The 19016-nt window shown below is 38.3% G+C and overlaps 1 protein-coding gene across 1 annotated transcript in view; it reads left to right on the forward strand.

The window, feature by feature from the left end:
- nbeab (neurobeachin b) overlaps positions 1-19016 on the forward strand; it is a 387766-nt gene that overhangs the window by 140676 nt on the left and 228074 nt on the right. The window contains exons 13-19 of the mRNA XM_053507055.1: positions 2683-2851; positions 11182-11261; positions 13026-13088; positions 14990-15087; positions 15518-15610; positions 18057-18165; positions 18304-18385. Of these exons, the coding sequence (XP_053363030.1) occupies positions 2683-2851; positions 11182-11261; positions 13026-13088; positions 14990-15087; positions 15518-15610; positions 18057-18165; positions 18304-18385 (694 nt within the window). The remainder of the gene's footprint in view (positions 1-2682; positions 2852-11181; positions 11262-13025; positions 13089-14989; positions 15088-15517; positions 15611-18056; positions 18166-18303; positions 18386-19016) is intronic.

Consider the following 19016-nt stretch of genomic DNA (forward strand, 5'->3'; position numbering starts at 1 on the left):
TTACATTGAAATGGATGTTTTTAACAGATTTCCAAGCGTAATGTGCACATAAGCAGTTTGTTTAACAAACCTCTGCATGCACACTGAGTCGTCTTGTAAAAAAGCATATACTGTATATCAGAGCACCAGCTGAATATTAGTTCTATTTGCAAAGAACTCCAATTAGCTTATAAAAGTCAGAATTTTAAAAGTGCCACTTAATCTCGCTCCCCGAGCCGGGGAAAAGTGATCGCTTTTTACGGCCCTGTGCAATTTCCCCACAATAACAACTCGTTCTTTGTTGTCTCAGCCGGTCGTTAAACTCCAAGGGAAGTATGTTTTTTGAAATGCAAAAAAATTGAAATTTGGCCTCCTGCGCTTTGTAATGACCCATGAAAGAACGGATGAGGCGTGCCAAAAAGGGACGGCGCACCGTTTGCCAAACACGCACGGCCCAGCAACCATGCCACAAGGGCCTGCCATGAATAAATCAGAGTCATGGAAATAAATGCAGAAGAGGAGAGGAAGAGATGCTGCTGGGTCTCTGGAGGCCAAGTGCAATTCAGAAAATGGAAAAGAGAGAGGGTGAGCGTTGGAGACAAGGCGATGCGAGATAGGAAAGTGAGAGATGGAGAGAGAAGGGGATGGATAGAGAGGGGAAAAAAATTAAAGTAGATAAATTGCAGTTAATAAATTGCAGACGATTGAGTCTTCTGTAAATCTAAATAGAGCTGTCTAGCTGTCTCTCTGGTAAAGACGACTGTTTAAAAGTGCAGCTCCCCAAACATCCTGCATCATATTCCGTTATTGACCACTCCGGGCGAGTTCTTCTGGGAGCATTCAACTTTAAATTGATGAGCTGTCTATCCTCATAAGCAGCTCGTTTTTCCCTCAGAGACGAGTCCATCAATGGTGTCTTGACCTCCAGACTCCTGGCTTTCCTGTGTCAGCTTTAATCATTTGTGGCTGAACCACAACCACAGGAGCTTTTTGAAATGTTGACATGTCGAATAGCGACGTGCTGTTAAGATAGCAATGCAATAATGCCTTTGTCGAATTCTCGATTCTGATTGGTCAGTAGGTGTTCATTTTATTTTATTTGATTAAGAGCAGTTCTGGTTTTAATACAGATCACCAGATAAATGGTTACTCTGTAAGAACACTCATTACAGTAAGGAAGGAGTCTCCAGTATCAGTAAACATTTTATATTTTAAGGGAAAAGGAGCTCTCCATAAGATTTTTTTTTTTTTTTTTTTTTTTTTTTTACGAAAAACGTATTACCTGTCCTAAAACCTTTCTATTGGAACTAGAATGAACCTTAGTTTGACCCACAGTAGCTCTTCCATTCGGATCGGACTACATGGACCAGCCTTCACCCCCCCCACGTGCATCAGTGAACCTTGGCGACTCATGACGCTGGCTTTCCGTTCTTGGACCACTTGGTTTGTGGTTTGTCCTGATCACTGCAGACTGGGAACATCTCACAAGAGCTTCAGATTTGGTGTTTCTCTGATTCATGCGTCTAGCCATTCGATTTTGGCTTAATTTGTCTAAGTAGGTCAAATTCTTACTCTTGTCCTTTTTTTCAGGTATGCCACCATAGTGAGATATTTTAAATGTAGCTACTTTGAGAAAGGCCCAATTTTGATGGGTGATATGATGGGTCAGACCAACTCCAAAACTGCAGCTCTTGTGGGATGTATCCAGTCTGCATTGGTCAGGACAGATCAAAAGTGAGCCAAGGAAGGAAAACTGGAGAACTGGCGACCGGGTCATGGCTCATTGACGTACGTAATGAATGAAGGCTGGCTCGTGTAGGCCGATCTGATAGAAGAGCTACTGTAGCTCAAATTGCTGAAAAGGGTTAATGCTGGTTCCGATAGAAAGGTGTCAGAAAAAAAAAGATGCATCAGTGTTTTGGTGGCAAAAGGGGAGGACCTACTCATTATTAGGCGGTTGGTCATAATGGTTATGGGTTGTAGTTGAGTAAAGAGTAAAAGTTACTTATGTTTATACTCAGCTGAAGTACGACATTGTCAAAATAATACTTCAGCACAGTAACGAGGCGCAAATTCTTAATTGTCCTAGACCATTAGAAATTTTCTCCCAACTACACTGTTTAAATATCCCTGTACCATCATCATATGAGGAGCGCTGGGTATAATACATTTGCCAAACTCCTTCTCGTTTGTAGACGTTGATTAAAGTCATAGTTGCTGCATCATGGAATGTATGACATCTCGTTCTGTAATGAATATATAAAAAGGAAGGTTGTCACATTGTGGGGGATTAACAAAAACAAAGACATCTTATGCTCCATATAAGCAAAGCTGAAGAATCACGCTTTAATACTAGAGATGTTTGGGGAAAAATTGTGTAAAATTGCTTTCATATCATACGATTAATTCATGTTTCTCAATTTTGAATCTTGACCTTCATCTCCTCCTCAGTTTCATTAAAAATAGAATTGTGTCTATTCCAACCTTAATGAGCCAGATTAGTGTAAATTGCCCTCTAAGCCAAGAAACTCTATTGATGCGGATCCATTTATTTTTAATTAATTGGTTTGGTTAAAGGCGTTTCATTAAACAGCGAGCGAAGAAGAAATTCCATGTTTCCCCTTGTGTTGAACTAAGAACGAATGTAAAAAGAAAAAAAAAAGAAAAGAAAAAAAATCCATTTGTGTTTCTGGTTGTCTTTAGGTCCAGCTCTCGCTTTACACGTACCTGTCGGCCGAATTTATTGGCACTGCGACGATCTACAACACCATCAGGCGTGTGGGAACGGTTCTGCAGCTCATGCACACTTTGAAGTACTACTACTGGGCTGTTAACCCTGCACCCTGCAGCTCCATCACTCCCAGAGGCCTGGGTGAGGCTCCAGACACACACACACACACACACACACACACACACACACACACACACACACGCGCACACACACATATACCTCCAGTTATTTATGTCTATACATCAAGCATATTGAGCAAGAATATTAAGGTATAAAACACTGTGAGCCGTGGTTGATTCGTTTCCTATAACAGCATGTCCCTATATAGTTTATTCCTTGTATACCACTGTATTTTAAGAACATTTAAAATTCGGTCATATACCAGTCAAATCTGAACTTGTGATGAAATTTCATAAGGAATTAAGGCATAAAACTGATAAACATTAACAAAAGACTTAAATCACAGTACGGTGATGAGACTCTTAGCCACATTAAAACATTAGGAAAAGTTTAAAGAAGACATGCAGTCATTCCTGTGAACAGTCTATGGAATTAAATGAACTTGTCACCAAATTGCAGAAGAGACGCATCTGTCTGTGGGACCTGTACACACAATAATTCACCAACACCACTCAAACATTACAGGGACACATTACAGCCTGGGAGTTACTGCCACATCCCCCATACAGTCCTGACCTCACTCCAAGCCATTTCCACAAGTTTGGAAGGAGTTCCTGGGAGGCCAGCGTTTCAAACATGATAGGACTGCAGGACTTCCTTAGAACTAAAGACCTATTGGTCTTCAAAACCCATAAAAATGTAAACACTCCAAGATATCATCAGAACTAATTTCCTAAAGTCGTCATTTTAAAGCCATCTTGAAGATGACCTGAAGTACCCTTTAAAAGCGTCTTGGGTTTGAAAGACTCGAAGGCTTCGTCTGTGTGTCTGTCGCACTGGGAAGGTTTATTTGCACTACCTTACTCTTGCTGTCTAACCCTTTACTACATCTTGATTGTTACTCTGAAAGATTGCTCTCTAACACTAGAGGCGACTTTTCTTCTTCCTTCTGTAGGCTGCAGTGTTGACGTCCATCGGCCATGACTGCTTTATAGCCTCTGCTCTGGCTTGGTCCAATGCATCAGAGCATCATAGGCACAGCTTTTACCTTAGGCTATAAACTTATGTTTGTACGGTATGTGTGTGTATGTGTGTGTGTGTGTGTGTGTGTGTGTGTGTGTATGTGTGTGTGTGTCAGCAGCGAGCTGTAGCTGTTATAGTAAGAGACAGGGTCGTTTCAGAGTCATCATTCTTACCCTCTGATGAGAAAAGAATCACAAACACACACACACACACACACACACCGCCTGATGGCATGACCTCATCTACCCTTCCTGATTTAACACCGCAAATCCAATCACTCAGAAAGATCAGCTCTGAGTAATCGAACCTCAAATAAGATGCTTCAGCGTCTGATTCCGGATATGTTGCGGTTAAAAACACGAAGGCTGATTTGTTTGTAGCTTCCTGCTGTCTCTTTATAAAGCTTGTCTGAGTGCACGTGACCACAGGGCTGAGTATTAAAAAAAAAATTTCAATACTCTATTATATACTTATCAATCCCTCCATACCTGTACGTACCATACTTATTCCAGAGCTCTGCTTAAGGGGAAAAAAAAAAAAGATTGTATAACTAATACAGTGTCATGCCAGACAATATGCAGTCGGCGTGTCTCTTCATGGCTTCCTAGAACATCCATCTTTTCTCTTTTATTCTGCTTTTTCTCCCTGGAAATCTTATTGAGCATCTCTCTTTTCAAAGCGCTGTCTTTTTAACCTTTTTCCGCGAAGCCTTATGTTTCATTCTGATGCCCAGTCTTTCTTCTTGCCTCTCTCGGTGTTCTTCTTCTTCTTCCTCTTCATTTTGATGCCTCCTTTTTCTTTTATTTTTCCTCGCCATGATCAGACTTATCAGTTCTTCATCCTGCATTTTTTTTTAAGATTGGTTTAATAAATACACATAGTATGGAATCGTTCCTATTCGTATTTATTTATGAAAAAAATAAATAAATAACACTGCTTATCCTAAGGGAAAGAACGTTTACGGCTACATTTATGATCCAAACGTAATTAAACAGAATCGTGACTGTAACAGACGACTGCTTGCATATTGATTGGCCTAAATATTGATATTATTTTACTAATTAGACAAATAAATGTCCTGCAATCCGCCATACACTCGGCTCTTCAATAAACTGCTGATGCATGCAGTATAAATATATTCCAGTCTCTTGCTTTAACTTACAGCAGCAGCAGATACAGCACTTTTTATCCCTGCCTACAAAGAGTCCTGCAGTTCTTTTGGTTTAATGAAATACTTTAAACAATAAAGGTGGAATCTATGTTGGTAAACTAATCATTTAAAGTGAGACTTATTATTATTATTATTATTATTATTATTCAGCTAGGATTCCCTTATGTAGAAATAGATTATTAAGATATCGGACTGCTATTAGACGCTTTATGTGATCTCAGTTGTCTAGTCTACAGATTGATGTTTTTTTTTTTGTAATTTGTATAATATGTAGTTTACTGTCACACTTTTACGTTACATCACACTGCAGTTAACAGTTAAAGAACAGAATGACTGCATTTTTTTTCCCCCTTGAGTGCTCGTGTTTAACGACGGTGGTCTAGACATTACTGAAAAAAATGCTTTCTCCTCCCGGAGGCAAGTGAATGTAATGGACTGACCAGAAAATCACCTTAAACAAGTGTATAACCCCGACTCTGAATAGAAGGAACTTTCCCTGCATTTCCCTGCAGAATCTACGGGGAGCGTGTGAGGACTTGCGTGTAACAAGTCATTTATTATTTACATGACGAACCACTTTAATATTCAGTTTACATTTTCATGGTGGACTTTATGAAGCTCTGCATTAAATCAGAACCATGAGTTAGTACAAAGGGGGCGTTCATGTCAAACCGAGACTAGTGATGACATTATTGTTCAGATTGATATTTAAAGAAGACTTGAGACTCTTAGCCGCAAAACAAAGTCTGTACGGTGCTAACGTTCTGTCCATCCGTGAATAATAGTTTAAAGTCTGCTACAGTCGTCCCTGTGAGCGATCAGCGAATGGAACGCCAGATTCTTTAAAAATCGACAGAATAACTTGTCACCAACTTGCGGAAAAGACGCCTCTGTCTGTGTGAACTGTACACACACTCATTCACAAACACCACTTGCATGTTACAGGAATTTGATTGGAAGTTATTGCTACATCCCTTTACAGTCCTGACCTCGCCCAAGTCATTTCCACATGTTAAAGACGTTCCTGGGAGGCCGGGGTTTCAGATGTGAATCAAGCAGTCCGATCATGGCTTCCTGAGAAACCGTTCTACTTCGATGGTATCCAAGCACTAGTGAAACCCTGGGATAAGTGCATTAGTGTATCAGGGGATTGGATAGAGAAATAAAGGTAGCTGTGATCTGTTATTCTGTATGATGAAAAGTCCTGGTTTGACTTGAATGCTTCTTATTTTCACTGTTTAAAAAGAACCAAACTGGTGGTTAGGAAGTAACTTCCATTTGACTCATCTGATTTCAGGGAACCAGGACTTGCATCATATTTATAGATTAAAAAAAAAATCATCTTTCCATATCCTTAAACAATGCCTCTCATTCTCGAATAATCTCCCGATGCAGCCAAGTTTCCACTGCTGATCAGCTGAGCTGTAAATCAAGCAAATCGTTTTTTTTTTTTTTAGAACGTTTGCCAATAAATATAAGTAATGGAGGTGAGCAGATAAAGGTATTTCAGCGGTAACTGCGACGGGGTAATGCCTGAGATCGTATTGTATGGAAAGGAGTGAAACACAATTACTGAGTGAGGAAATAATTGCCTTGTCGTCTTTCTTGCAGTTAATTAAAAATGCGATGCATAATAGCGGCCGACATTATAGCGATGAAGAGACACACACTACACACACACCACACACACGCAAACACATTGTGTCAGGAGCAAGTAATAACTCACAAAATGAAAAGACACTAAGTAGAGTCTTGATAAAGTATAAAAGAATTTGTTGAAGAATTTATCCTTTGCCTGCTAAGTAGGTGATTCTCCAATCAGGCTGCCTTACACTGATTTATCTCCCACTTGTTGCTCCCTTTGTCTTCTCCTGTGAGGGATAGTGAAGGGAAGAGACAGCGCTGAACCATAATAAAGTGTTCAATTAGTGCAACAAAGACAGCCGCTTAAGAGAGGAACAATTCTGTCTGGAAATGGACTCTCTCTCTCTCTCTCTCTCTCTCTCTCTCTCACGCGCGCTTTTAAAGCTCTGCACTATCTTCAAATTAAACACATGCATCACTGTAACACAGAAGCCACTTTAGGCTCTAGTTCCATAAGTCATACTACCTTAATGCGTAAGATCAGAGCCTTATATGGTTGCGTTGACATTTTCCTACTATAATACACACTTCTCTGGACTGAAATGTGTTTAGAGTTTGGATGCATTTTAAAGCCTAACGTCATGTCACGTCATGACCGGCTAGCGCTGTGAGATCGCAGAATTATCCACATCACCGGGGTAATTCACCTGCCACCAATCGCACTCTGTGATATATAACCTTCAAAAGCACACAGAGAAAGCTCATGCTAATGTTCTTAAAAGCTATTGATTCTTTGTAGATTTTGAGGCATAGGGGAGGGGTTAATATATACAATAAAACCTTGGATCGTGAGTAATGCGGTTTGCGAGTGTTCCTTAAGACAGAGCAAAGATTTTTAATACATTTGACTTGAAAAACGAGGAAGTCTTGGTTTACGAGTACCGAGTATCATGTATCACGCATGCGCTTCTTGTTTTGACGAAATTGTGGGTAATCGTCTCCCCTGCTGGGTCTTAGTGCGCGTCTCTTACTGGTATAATCAACATCCGTGCACGCGTGTACTGTTTACTATAACACTGTGACCACGTGTGTGTGTGTAAAACATATTTTATTTTGTGTCTGTATGCGTGTGTGTACAGTGTGTAAAGCAAAAATGAGTCTCATTAGAGAGGTTAAAGATCCATTTTCTCTCTTTGTATCAGCCTGCTCTTTGTTTCTCTGTGAGCATGCATCCATGGACACCATGCCACACACACACTCCATCTTTCGCCTTCACACATACAGTACACGCACACACACTCTCTGCTTTACACAGAAATCACTGCTCAATTCTTTTCATACATAAAGTGCAGGTAGATTTTTTTATTTTATTTGTTTTTACTTTACAGCAGTGATTCCATTAGCGTGTGCTCACGCGAGACTTATTAGCGATGTCCGTTGCAAATTTTTCCAATAAAACAGTCCTTCCTTTATTGTGTGTGCGTGTGTGTGTGAAACTCAAATAAGAGAAGAAGAAGATTTACTGTGTAGGATGAGAAGGGGGTGGGGGGGGGTGCAGCTTCCTTCTCTCTTTTTACTTTAGCTTTACACACACGCATGCACACACACACACACACACACACACACACACACAGCGCCTAAACGGAAACACTTATCTGTCGGGATTTATTTTAACTTTTTTTTTTAATGTAAAGTGCAGGTTAATTTGTTTTATTATTTTTAATTAACACAAAATATTTATGCTGTATAAAAATATTGCTGTAACTGTGATTTAGCTACAAGCAATCAATAGCTAAGAACAGCTGGGCCGATATTTTATACACAGTAAAGGCACAATTACATATGAGATATTGCTTTAATGTAAATCAAAATGGCCATTATGGCTAAATGTCCTGTTTATACTTTAGTTCTTTGACTTCACAGCATGTCAGGTAGCGGACTAGCTAGATCATATCGATTTGTTCTTTAATGTTAAAGGTGCTTCTGGTAAAAAAAAAAAAAAATCGACGTCTCTTTGCCCTTTTCATCTTCTCATCTCCTGAGGGCTCATATTTTACGCCTAAAGTTCTATTCCTGAAAATGATCCTGTGCCGCGTCTGGACACGATGTGCTAACATGACTGGAGTAACGGTTTTAAGCTAGGAAGTGGATTTTTGTATGGCAAACTCTTGGAAAGCTGCCCGGTCATTTGAAGCTCACTTATATGCATATGCGCTTAAAGTACAAAAAGTTTATTTTTATTGATTTATTGATTTATTTTTTGTTTAATTTGATCACTCGCCCTCACTCTTTCACTCTGTGTAATGAAAAGCTTTGGAGTTTGTATTGATCATCTCTTCTGCTCTCTCTCTCTCTTTCTCTCTCTCACACACACTCACACACACACACACAAACACACACAAAAACATAATTTGAGAGAAAGAAAAATAGAACTAGATGATTGAAGCGAGCGTTCAGACAAATGCCCCCCTTGTGTCGAACCCTTAACTCTAACTCACAGATTCAGGAGACAGTTGCATCGATATTTTCACCATCATATTACACCACACAGTCTCTTTTGATTTAGATAATCTGATCTTCTAGTGGTGTACGATGTTGACATATCATAGCATCAGGGTCAGGGCGATCCTGAGCTTAGGTTACTGTGCTGCACTGTGGGGACTTTCTCATGTTATCTCTCTGCCCATGTGGAGTTAGAATAAGTGTGAACATGTGGCTAGAAATGGACTGGTGTGCCATCCAGGGTCTATTTCCACCTTATCCTCTGTGTTCCTGAGATAGACTCCATCTAGACTTTATCCATCAACAAGTATAAAGTATTATGATGATGATGAAGAAGATGATGATGATCAATAAATAAACAATCTTATAAAGTGAAGAAGAGGACAGTGGCCAATAGGCTGGTCCTATCCTGGTTCCAGATTTTGTACATTTGGCGACAATGCTTACCTTCACAGTAGTATCTTTTTATGCAAATCTAATGAGTTTATAAGTGTCTTTTAATTGGTCTGGTAGATAAGTTCCACAGTACTTTCACAGCAATATCTCACTCACTCACTCATCGTCTTTACCACTTTGCCCTGTGTACAGGGTAATGGGAGGTCTGGAGCCTATCTCAAAAGGCTTAGGGCTCAAGGTGGGGTATATCCTGGACAGGCTGCTAATTTATTGCAGGGCACACACACATACACACACTATGGGCAATTTGGGAACACCAGTACAGTAACCCTAATCTGTATGTCTTTGGACTGTGGGAGGAAACCAGAGTACCCTGAGGAAACCCACCAAACACGGGGAGAACATGCAAACTCCATGCACACAGAGACGGGAATCGAACCTGTCTGGGAATCAAACGCGGACCCTTTGAGGTGCAAGGCAACAGTGCTAGCCACTAAGCCACTGTGCCGCCTTGACAGTAATATTGTTTTTTAAAAATCTAATGAGTTCGAAAGTATCTTCTGATTAAATTTAAAGATATGAAGCTTAAAGTTGAGGTTAAGGACAGAACTGGTCTCTGAATAATACCGTACATGCATTCTCTTGTTACTTGGGTGGTATTGTCAATGGCGCATCTTTTGTACCTTTACTTTTACAGGGTTATGTGAATTTAGTTTGATCTTAGGGATCATAGTTATACCTACAGTATATAGCTATTAGGGTCATACTCTAAAAGTTACACTACAGTACACATATTTTTCAAAGTCTAAAATTTAATAGACGCACCCTTGATGATACTTCATACAACAAAGAGAGGTACCATTCAGGGTTTCCACCCACTTCTACAGTACCACAGGTCTAGATGGGAAGCCATGTGGGTAAAATCCAATGTACAGTATGAGGGGTGTTTGAGAACCGGGACTTTCCCTAGGATTACATTTCTTTGAATAAATGCGTAAAAACCTATTGACGTTTACAGAAGACTACAAGCACAGTACGGTGATCATTTAAAAACATATACAAACGCTGCAAACTGCAGTTGTTTCCGTGAACAATCTGCGAGTGGAATCCTTAAATCGATCCTTGAAAAAAATTGACATTCACAAGGAGTTCCTGGGAGTCCAGCGTTTCAGACTTGAAGCAGCCAGTCAGATCATGGCTTCGGTGCATTAGTGTAGCAGGGGATTATATAGAGAAATAAAGGAAGTTTTGACTCTTATAGCTGTGGACTGTTAAGCTGTGGACAAATAAAAAAAGTCCCGGTTTGACCTAAGCAACCTTAGTAAATGATTCAAGGCCATTTTATTGTTAAAATGCATCACAAGATTCTCTAGCACCACTATTTTTACAGTGATGTAATCTCAGGATTTCATGCTAAGCAGGATGCCTCTAAATGAATAGAAACTCCTGAGTAGATTTGTTAATTTATTCTGAGTTACAGTATGTGCTGTTTTGAAAATAGTATTTATTTATACAGAGGTTGGTTGTGATATTGGCGTTAACAAGGCCCTGTCAGAAATGTGGTACTCACTGCTAGACACCGCTGTGAAACCGTTTCAGCTGTGAGATGAATGAAACATAAGCCTGCTACATTTGCGTTTCAGCTGACTGCTTCTGGTGCTCTTTGTGTTTCCAGATGGACCACGTCCTACCCAGAAGGAGATCATTTCACTGAGGGCTTTCATGCTGCTCTTCCTCAAGCAGCTCATACTCAAGGTAAACTCATAGCGCACTTTTGTTATCTCTCTCTCTCTTTTTATAAAAAAAAAAATAGGACGTCCCTTTGTTCTGGCTTTACTCATCCCCGAGCTGAGCTTCAAAAATATGAATGCACAAGACAGACACTTTCCTGTTTACAGACAGTAAACTTTGTATTATTTGTTCACAAAAATCTTGGGAAATGTAGTTTTTCAAACCCTTACATTATTTTTCTTTCTTTTTTTTTTTCCAAATAGTCAGGGGTTTATTTAATTGTTAAAACATCTGCCGTATGAAACAGATTTTATTATTAAATAAATTAAATTATAATTATGATGTAATTAAATTATTTAAATGTTAGACACCTATAGTAATTTAAGTAATTAAATTTTTTGTTTCTTAAGACACTCAGTGAACTATAAAACATTAAAGCTTTAAATAAAAATCTAACATAAGACATGAACCAGTGAGCAAATGGTGCAGATGATGACAGATGATCAGGCCGGTGATTAGTATACAGTACTGGTGATGCTGGTACTGATGGTGCAGTGGTAAAGTGCTCGCCCTATCACCTGCGAGTTCGATTCCCGGGTGATGCTGTAACCTCTCGCAGCCGGAGGTCTAGAGAGAGCTGATTGGTCGAGCTCTCTCAGAGGGGAGGGGGGAGAGGGACTTCGTGCTCCCACATTAATCACGGCTCTACAGCCAATCAGGGGCGTCTGTGAGCTCACTAATGGTGCGCAAGCGAGCAGTTCGAAAAGATGCGGTCGGCTGGCGTCACATGGTTCCCTAGTGCCCCCTAGTGACAGGGAGGATCCCACATGAAAGGGAGAAAATCAGGAAAAAATCCAAAAATAGGCACTTTGCAACCTGTCACAGTGAAACATTTGCTCATATTTCTTTCATTTCAACTACAAAATTTTATTATATGATGAAATTGTGTTTCAATTATTATATTAAATCAGTAAATCACAGATACCACATGGGCCCCTGTTGCTGCCAGGACTCTGCTGTGAGAACCATGGCTGTTAAGAACTAGACACTGCTCTTATCTGATTAGATCTGCCTCCCGGCACTAGATCTAGTCAAGCCGTCGTCTTATTCCATGCTTTTTAGTAAAAATACTCCTGGAAACATTATACCGATAACAACTTTTATCAGAATCTCAGATTCCTATTGGGTAGATTTTGAAATTTTTGGACTACCTGCTTGAGGGAATAATCTCACCTGGATAATGTAGGTTTGTTCCTTCTGCTCACTACCCAGTCGATTTAAGTCGATTTGCTTGAATTCTAATTCAAAGTTGGTCAAGGAAACATGGAGCGTATGGCTGTAGGAAATATGAAAGCATTTCAATTGCGTTACAAATCTAAATTTGCAAAGCTGTTACATTATTCTTTTACAGTACAAAAACTACTACTGTCATTCATTCACTTCTTTTCTATACCACTTATTGCCAAAAGTTCTTGACTGGGAATTCTGAGTTCAGTGCTGGGACTGATTTTTACTTTATCACATCTGAGGTTTGAGTTTTTTTCTCAAATTCTGAGCACAACACATTGCAGCATTATTCAGAATTTGCTTGTACTGAACATTTCAACCAGGGTCGCTGTAAAGGGAGGTAAGAAAGGGAGGAGAGCGGGCCTTTAAAACTCTGTGGGAATTGAAAAAAGGGTTGGCTTTGTCAAGCTTGTCGAGCCAGTATATTAGGTTTTCAATTCCACTATCTTGCGTCACCCAAAATAAGAGGACTTCCATACAAATTTAATTATTTCTCACCAGGATCGTGGAGTGAAGGAGGATGAACTACAGAGCATACAGAACTATTTGCTGACCATGAATGAGGTAAGTTTGTGCGGACAAGTCGGCTATACTGGCAGTATGGAACAGCCTTGCTATTTCAGTGTATAATAGTGTAGGATGCAAATAAATGTGTCGTTTTCTTTTTAATCTAAAAATCATTGTTAGGGTAAAAAAAAAACTGAATGTAAAATGAGGAAAAAATACCCTAAAAAATTGAAAAACAGGGACTTTAATACAGATACAAAATTGCTTAAAGTAGCAAAAACAAAAGGAAATAATTTGAGAAGATGATCAAAAGCACAGGAATAGGTGGAGGCAGGACTAAAACAATACAGCCCAAGGATCATCTTAAAATGATCATTATTATTTAAAATGTTATGTAACTTTCAGATCAGAGATGAGCAATCTATGATAGAAAGTATTTTTCAGTTCCTTTAAGTAAAACCATATACTATTATATATATATTTAAGTCATAAGGACATACTCAACTTTCATTTCATTAACCAGCATGGACGGAAAGGAGAAAAAAAAGTGCAAAGCCAGAAAGACTTTATTAATGAATTAATTGTATTAAGGTTAACTACAGTACTAAATTAAGAGATTTTTATTTCACCTATTATAACCTTTATAAACTCATGAACTAACTTATATAAATGATCTTGGGGCTTAATGAAAAGAATTAATAATGTGTGTTAATTCAGGATTTATTTTCTACTTACTAGTTAACGTTCATTCAAAATTCCTGGAATTATGACATTTTCTTAGAATTTCCCCTTAAATTTAGGACTAAATCATAGTAAAGATAGAAATGATTTTATGAAACCTCTTAGCCCTAAAAACAGCTTCTAAGGTAAAAATTGTTAAGAGTAGAGAGCAGGACTTTTAAGAGGCATAAGAGTTTGTATAGCAGAGGACAAAATGGTGAAAAGAACAAATATTCTCCAAACACTAAAAGTAAACACTGATCCTGTGTCCAATTTGGTTTTCTTGTTGTTGTTTTATTTCCTTCCGTCGTTTTGGTTTGTTGGCTACATAACATCCAAAAGTGCACTCTAAGTAGCCTGGAATCACATAAATTAGTAAAAGGTGAGCCATTTTTCTCCCAGCAATCTGAAATGGATTACAAGTATGATAAATAGATGTATTGCAATAAATTGTAAAAATTTGTAAGTAGACACATTTTTAACATTTGGCTGATTTAATTACCTTTATAACTGTTTTTAATTAACTTATAACAGAAGTTTTGCATAAAGTAGCCTGTAGTCATGATTACACATTTTTTAAAATATATAAACATTACAATTTCACTGTCTATTCTATTATCAAAACCTTTACAGAATGAGTGGTAGTAGTAGCCTTAATGTGGGAGCCCTCTAGTGACGGGGAGGTCATTTTTTTTATCAACCAATCACAGTGCTTGAATTGGTGTATCATCCCTAGCAACAGGGTCAACCACACCTCCTCACTAAGATAAAGGTTTTCGCACTTTCCTTACTCAGAGTTGCTCTGAGAAATTTCCTAAATCGCTTTTAGTCTAGGACTCCTAGCTAGGACTTTTTTTTTTTTTTTATAGCTAAGATAGGAGCTCTTTGACAGAATTTTAAGAATCTTTGTAAATATGGGCCCAGAGCTATGTTTAAAAGTGAAACTAGAAGCATTTCCACACACACAATGAGATTGGGACTAAACAGCTGTGTGTCCATAAGAAACTCCCTGTTAGTGAAACTAATCAGAAAAAAAAACAGGCTTTAGCTTCTTAGAGAGCATAAGTACTGGCCTTGTGAAGTCATGTGATCGTAAATGTTCAACCTATAATACTAGATATTAGTGTGTGCACCTTATTTGGCAAGGTAGTAGTAGTATTCATTTACTTCTAATACTAATATTACTACTATTATTACCACCATTACTACTATTAATGCTGCACTTATCCCACGTGTAGGACGAGAACCTCCATGATGTTCTGCAACTGCTCGTGGCTCTGATGTCAGAACATCCCACATCAATGATCCCGGCCTTTGACCAGAGGAACGGCATCCGGTTAGTTAAACCACCTTTAATCCCTTCTCACCTCATGAAGGGTTCCTACACAAGGCATGCATTATTCACCCTCATCTCCATAAGAATTTTCACATATTTCCATATTTATTCTGTTCCTGACTAGTAGCGTCGAGCTTTCGCCCATCTGTCTAGAAAATAAAATGTGAAAGGATTTGATGAAGTTATTCCCCTCGGGAGGTGTGAGCTTTCACAAATATTGGTTGATTTTGCTGTTAGAAACAATTTCATGTCATTATGCACCTTTTGTGTATTATGGCGTTTCTTTCATCCCATCTGACAGCTTCCATGCAGGTGACTCTCTGCTTGTATTTTGCACGGAATCAGAAAGGCAATTTAAAAATTCCCAGTGCTGCTTTACCCTGTGAATTTTCTTTATGCTGTTTTTTGTGCAAATGTTTTTGTTTTTTAGAGTCGTCTACAAGCTGTTGGCGTCTAAGAGTGAGAGCATCCGCGTGCAGGCGCTGAAGGTGTTGGGCTACTTCCTTAAACACCTCGGTCACAAGTGAGTGAGCCTCATTTTTGCTACATTGATTGATTGATTGATTGATTGATTGATACTTTATAATACAGTACATTCCTGTTTCAAAAGTTAGGACACATGGTTGTTTCTGATTTTAATTTTTCTCTACACTGTAAAGCAATGCTGAAGATGTCCAAAATGTACAATAATCTCCTTTGAACAGTTGATATTGAGATGTATCTGCTACTTATGATCTTTAAAGCCTTCATAACGGCTCTAGTCTGAGGAGCTTTAATTGGTGAAATTTGAGGCTGTAACTTTAAAAACCGTAATGAATAAATGAAAACAAGCAAATAGCTTATCTGAGAATAATAGATAGATGGATCAATGGATGGATGGATGGATGAATAGATGGATGTATGAAAACAAGTTAAGAAATGAGCTTATCTGAGATGACTGGGTGGATAAATAAATGAATGGATGGATGAATGAATGAATGAATAAAAAACAAGTGAAGTGAGTTTATCCAAGATAAGTAAATGAATGAAAACAAGTAAAACAAAGCACTTTTTAGACATAAATAAAAGAATCAATTAATGAATCAATCAATGACTAAATAAATAGAAACAAGCAAATAGCTTATCTTAGATGAATAAAAAGAATAAATAAAAATGAGTAAAACAATGATCTTATCTGAGATTAGTGGATAAATGGATCGATGGATGGATGAAAGGATGGATAAATGAATAGATGGATGGATAAAAACAAGTAAAGTAAATAGCTTATCTGAGATAAATGAATAAATAAATGAATGAATAAATGAATAAATAAATGAATCAATGACTGAATGTATGAAAACAAGCAAATTACTTATCTTAGATAAGTGAATAAATGAAAAATAAATAAAACAATGAGCTTATCTAAGATTAATGTATAGATAAATAGATGGACGGAAGGATGGATGGGTGGATAAAAAACAAGTAGATCAAATAGCTTATCTCAAATGGATGGATGAATGAATAAATGAATGGAAACAATGAGCTTATCTGAGATGACCAAGTGGATGAATTAATAAACAAATGAATGAATGAAGGAATGAATGTAAAAAAAAATAAAGCGATAAGCGTATATGAAATAAATTAATGGATTAATTAATGAATAAATGAATGAATAACAAGTGAAGCCAGGAGTTTATCAAAGATAGATAAATGAATGAAAACAGGTTAAACAAAGCACTTTTTTGAGATGAATGAATAAATAAATGGATGAAAACAAGTAAAGCAAAGAGCATATCCTAGATGAATAAATGAAAATATGGATAGCTAGCTGGTTGGACAGATGAATGAATGAATGAATGAATGAATGAATGAATGAACTTCAAATAAAATTACCTAACCAAAAAAAATCTAAACACTATGTAGATCAATAGATAGATAGACCATTAAAAAGTGTGTTCAAAATAATTTTTAAAGCATCCCTATGTAAATGAACAACAACTGGACTAATAAATAAAACAGTAGTGTGGATTTTTTTTTTAACTCACCACCCATGATAATCAGATAGATTACGGATCCATTAAAAAGCGCTATACAAATAAGATTGAATTAAATTGAATTGAATAGAATTGATCAGGCAAGTGGTTACTGACGCCAATGTGTTCTCTATATTTAAAAAGAAAAGGGTAGCATATGATAAACCCTAATTTACCTATTACCGCCATCTTCTCCTTTTTTTGATGTAATCCACATGATTATTCCTCGCACAATTACTCGCATCACACCCACTGTATACCTGCTTGTCAGATGATTATAATACTTGTACCACTGTGGAGCCAGTGTTTATTCCATGGTTTGTGAGGTATTTGCAATAATTTACTGTAAGATGATTAACATTTTTTATGTTTCCTAACATCCACCCACCGCTCTGCTAAGTGATATTTCCTCACCCGTTCTGAAATCCATCATTATCTGTAGTTAAGCTTTAAAACTAGTAATACAGTATATTGGCGTTATAGTGCAAGCCTGCGATAAAGTCAGCTGACAGTCAGTATAAATCATTTCCATTTGCATAGCTATCAATAAGTAAGTACTGCTGTTGTGTTTGAAGACTCTGGAGTGTATTCAGTGCTGAGGTGGCAAGCTGAGCAGCACCAACCATTAGTCTGAGCTGTCCCACTGCGCCTGTAGGCACTGCTGCATTCTGATGTACTGTTCTGCAAGCATGCCTGAACGATGGGATTCTTTGGATGCTTTGTCACAGCGGACGCCGCTCCTTTTCCCCGCACGAGTCTCACAGCAGCGTGCGGATATGGGGAGCTGATTTGTTAGTGTTGCTGGTGGAAAAAAAAACAAAAAAAAACCAAACAAAGTGATGTAACCTGACACTGCAGTCGACTGCTATCTCATACTGTTCATGTTGGCTTGACAGACCGAGAGAGACTGAGAGCGTATGTGTCTGTGTGTGTCTGTGTGTGTTGCTGTATCCGCAGGAGAAAGGTGGAAATCATGCACACGCACAGCCTTTTTACGCTTCTCGGAGAGAGACTCATGCTACACACCAGCACGGTGTCAGTTACAACCTATAACACACTGTATGAGGTAATGTGTCCTGCCATCTTCTTTGCTGTTGTTCACATGCCTACAGTACAGTACAGTACAGTACATGTCCCTATAGACCTGACATCATCAGTCACTTTCTCTTTACTTTTTTTTTTTCTGACACTCTTCCTCTTTTAGATCCTGACTGAGCAGGTGTGTACACAGGTTGTTCACAAACCACATCCCGAACCTGACTCTAGTGTGAAGATACAGAACCCGAGTAAGTGTTCGTTCAAATTGAACATCCTTTCTCCCACTTTGGCCTGAGAAAAACTTTTCTTATAAAATTATATTTAATGCTTCTGTATTTTAATATTTCTTTAGTTAGTTAACATATGACTCTATGGTTGTCCTAAATGTCTGTAAATGGGGGGGGGGTATCTTCTTCCATGAGGCCACACTACAGGGAAAATCTACTGTAGTTGGGTTCATCAAACCAAAAGAACAACAACAAACACTAATAATAATTATAATAATAATAAATATAGTTGCAAGCAACGATGAGCGGGTCCAAGCACCCTGCAAAATCACCTCACGGGCGCACCAGAAGGACGATGGGCACAGTGGGCACATGCATTTAAAGAAGACATACAGTACCAATACCATTATGACATAATTTTATAAAAGAGGCGTTTTATATTTAGTCCTCCAAAAAGCCCCAGATGCTGAAAAAACTAAGCATTACTCTGTGATGTCACTCAATGAGATGCCACTTAATGTTATTAACCACTTTTCAGCATACGTTTAAGACATCGTCAAGGCTGACCCATTTGAGATATCAGTTTTGCATCCTTAATGTATTACGATCACATAGGCCCGGTTTGTTGCCAATCATATAAATCCCCTAGGAG

The sequence above is a fragment of the Clarias gariepinus genome, chromosome 11 (assembly GCF_024256425.1).
Source record: "Clarias gariepinus isolate MV-2021 ecotype Netherlands chromosome 11, CGAR_prim_01v2, whole genome shotgun sequence".
Lineage (NCBI taxonomy): Eukaryota > Metazoa > Chordata > Actinopteri > Siluriformes > Clariidae > Clarias > Clarias gariepinus.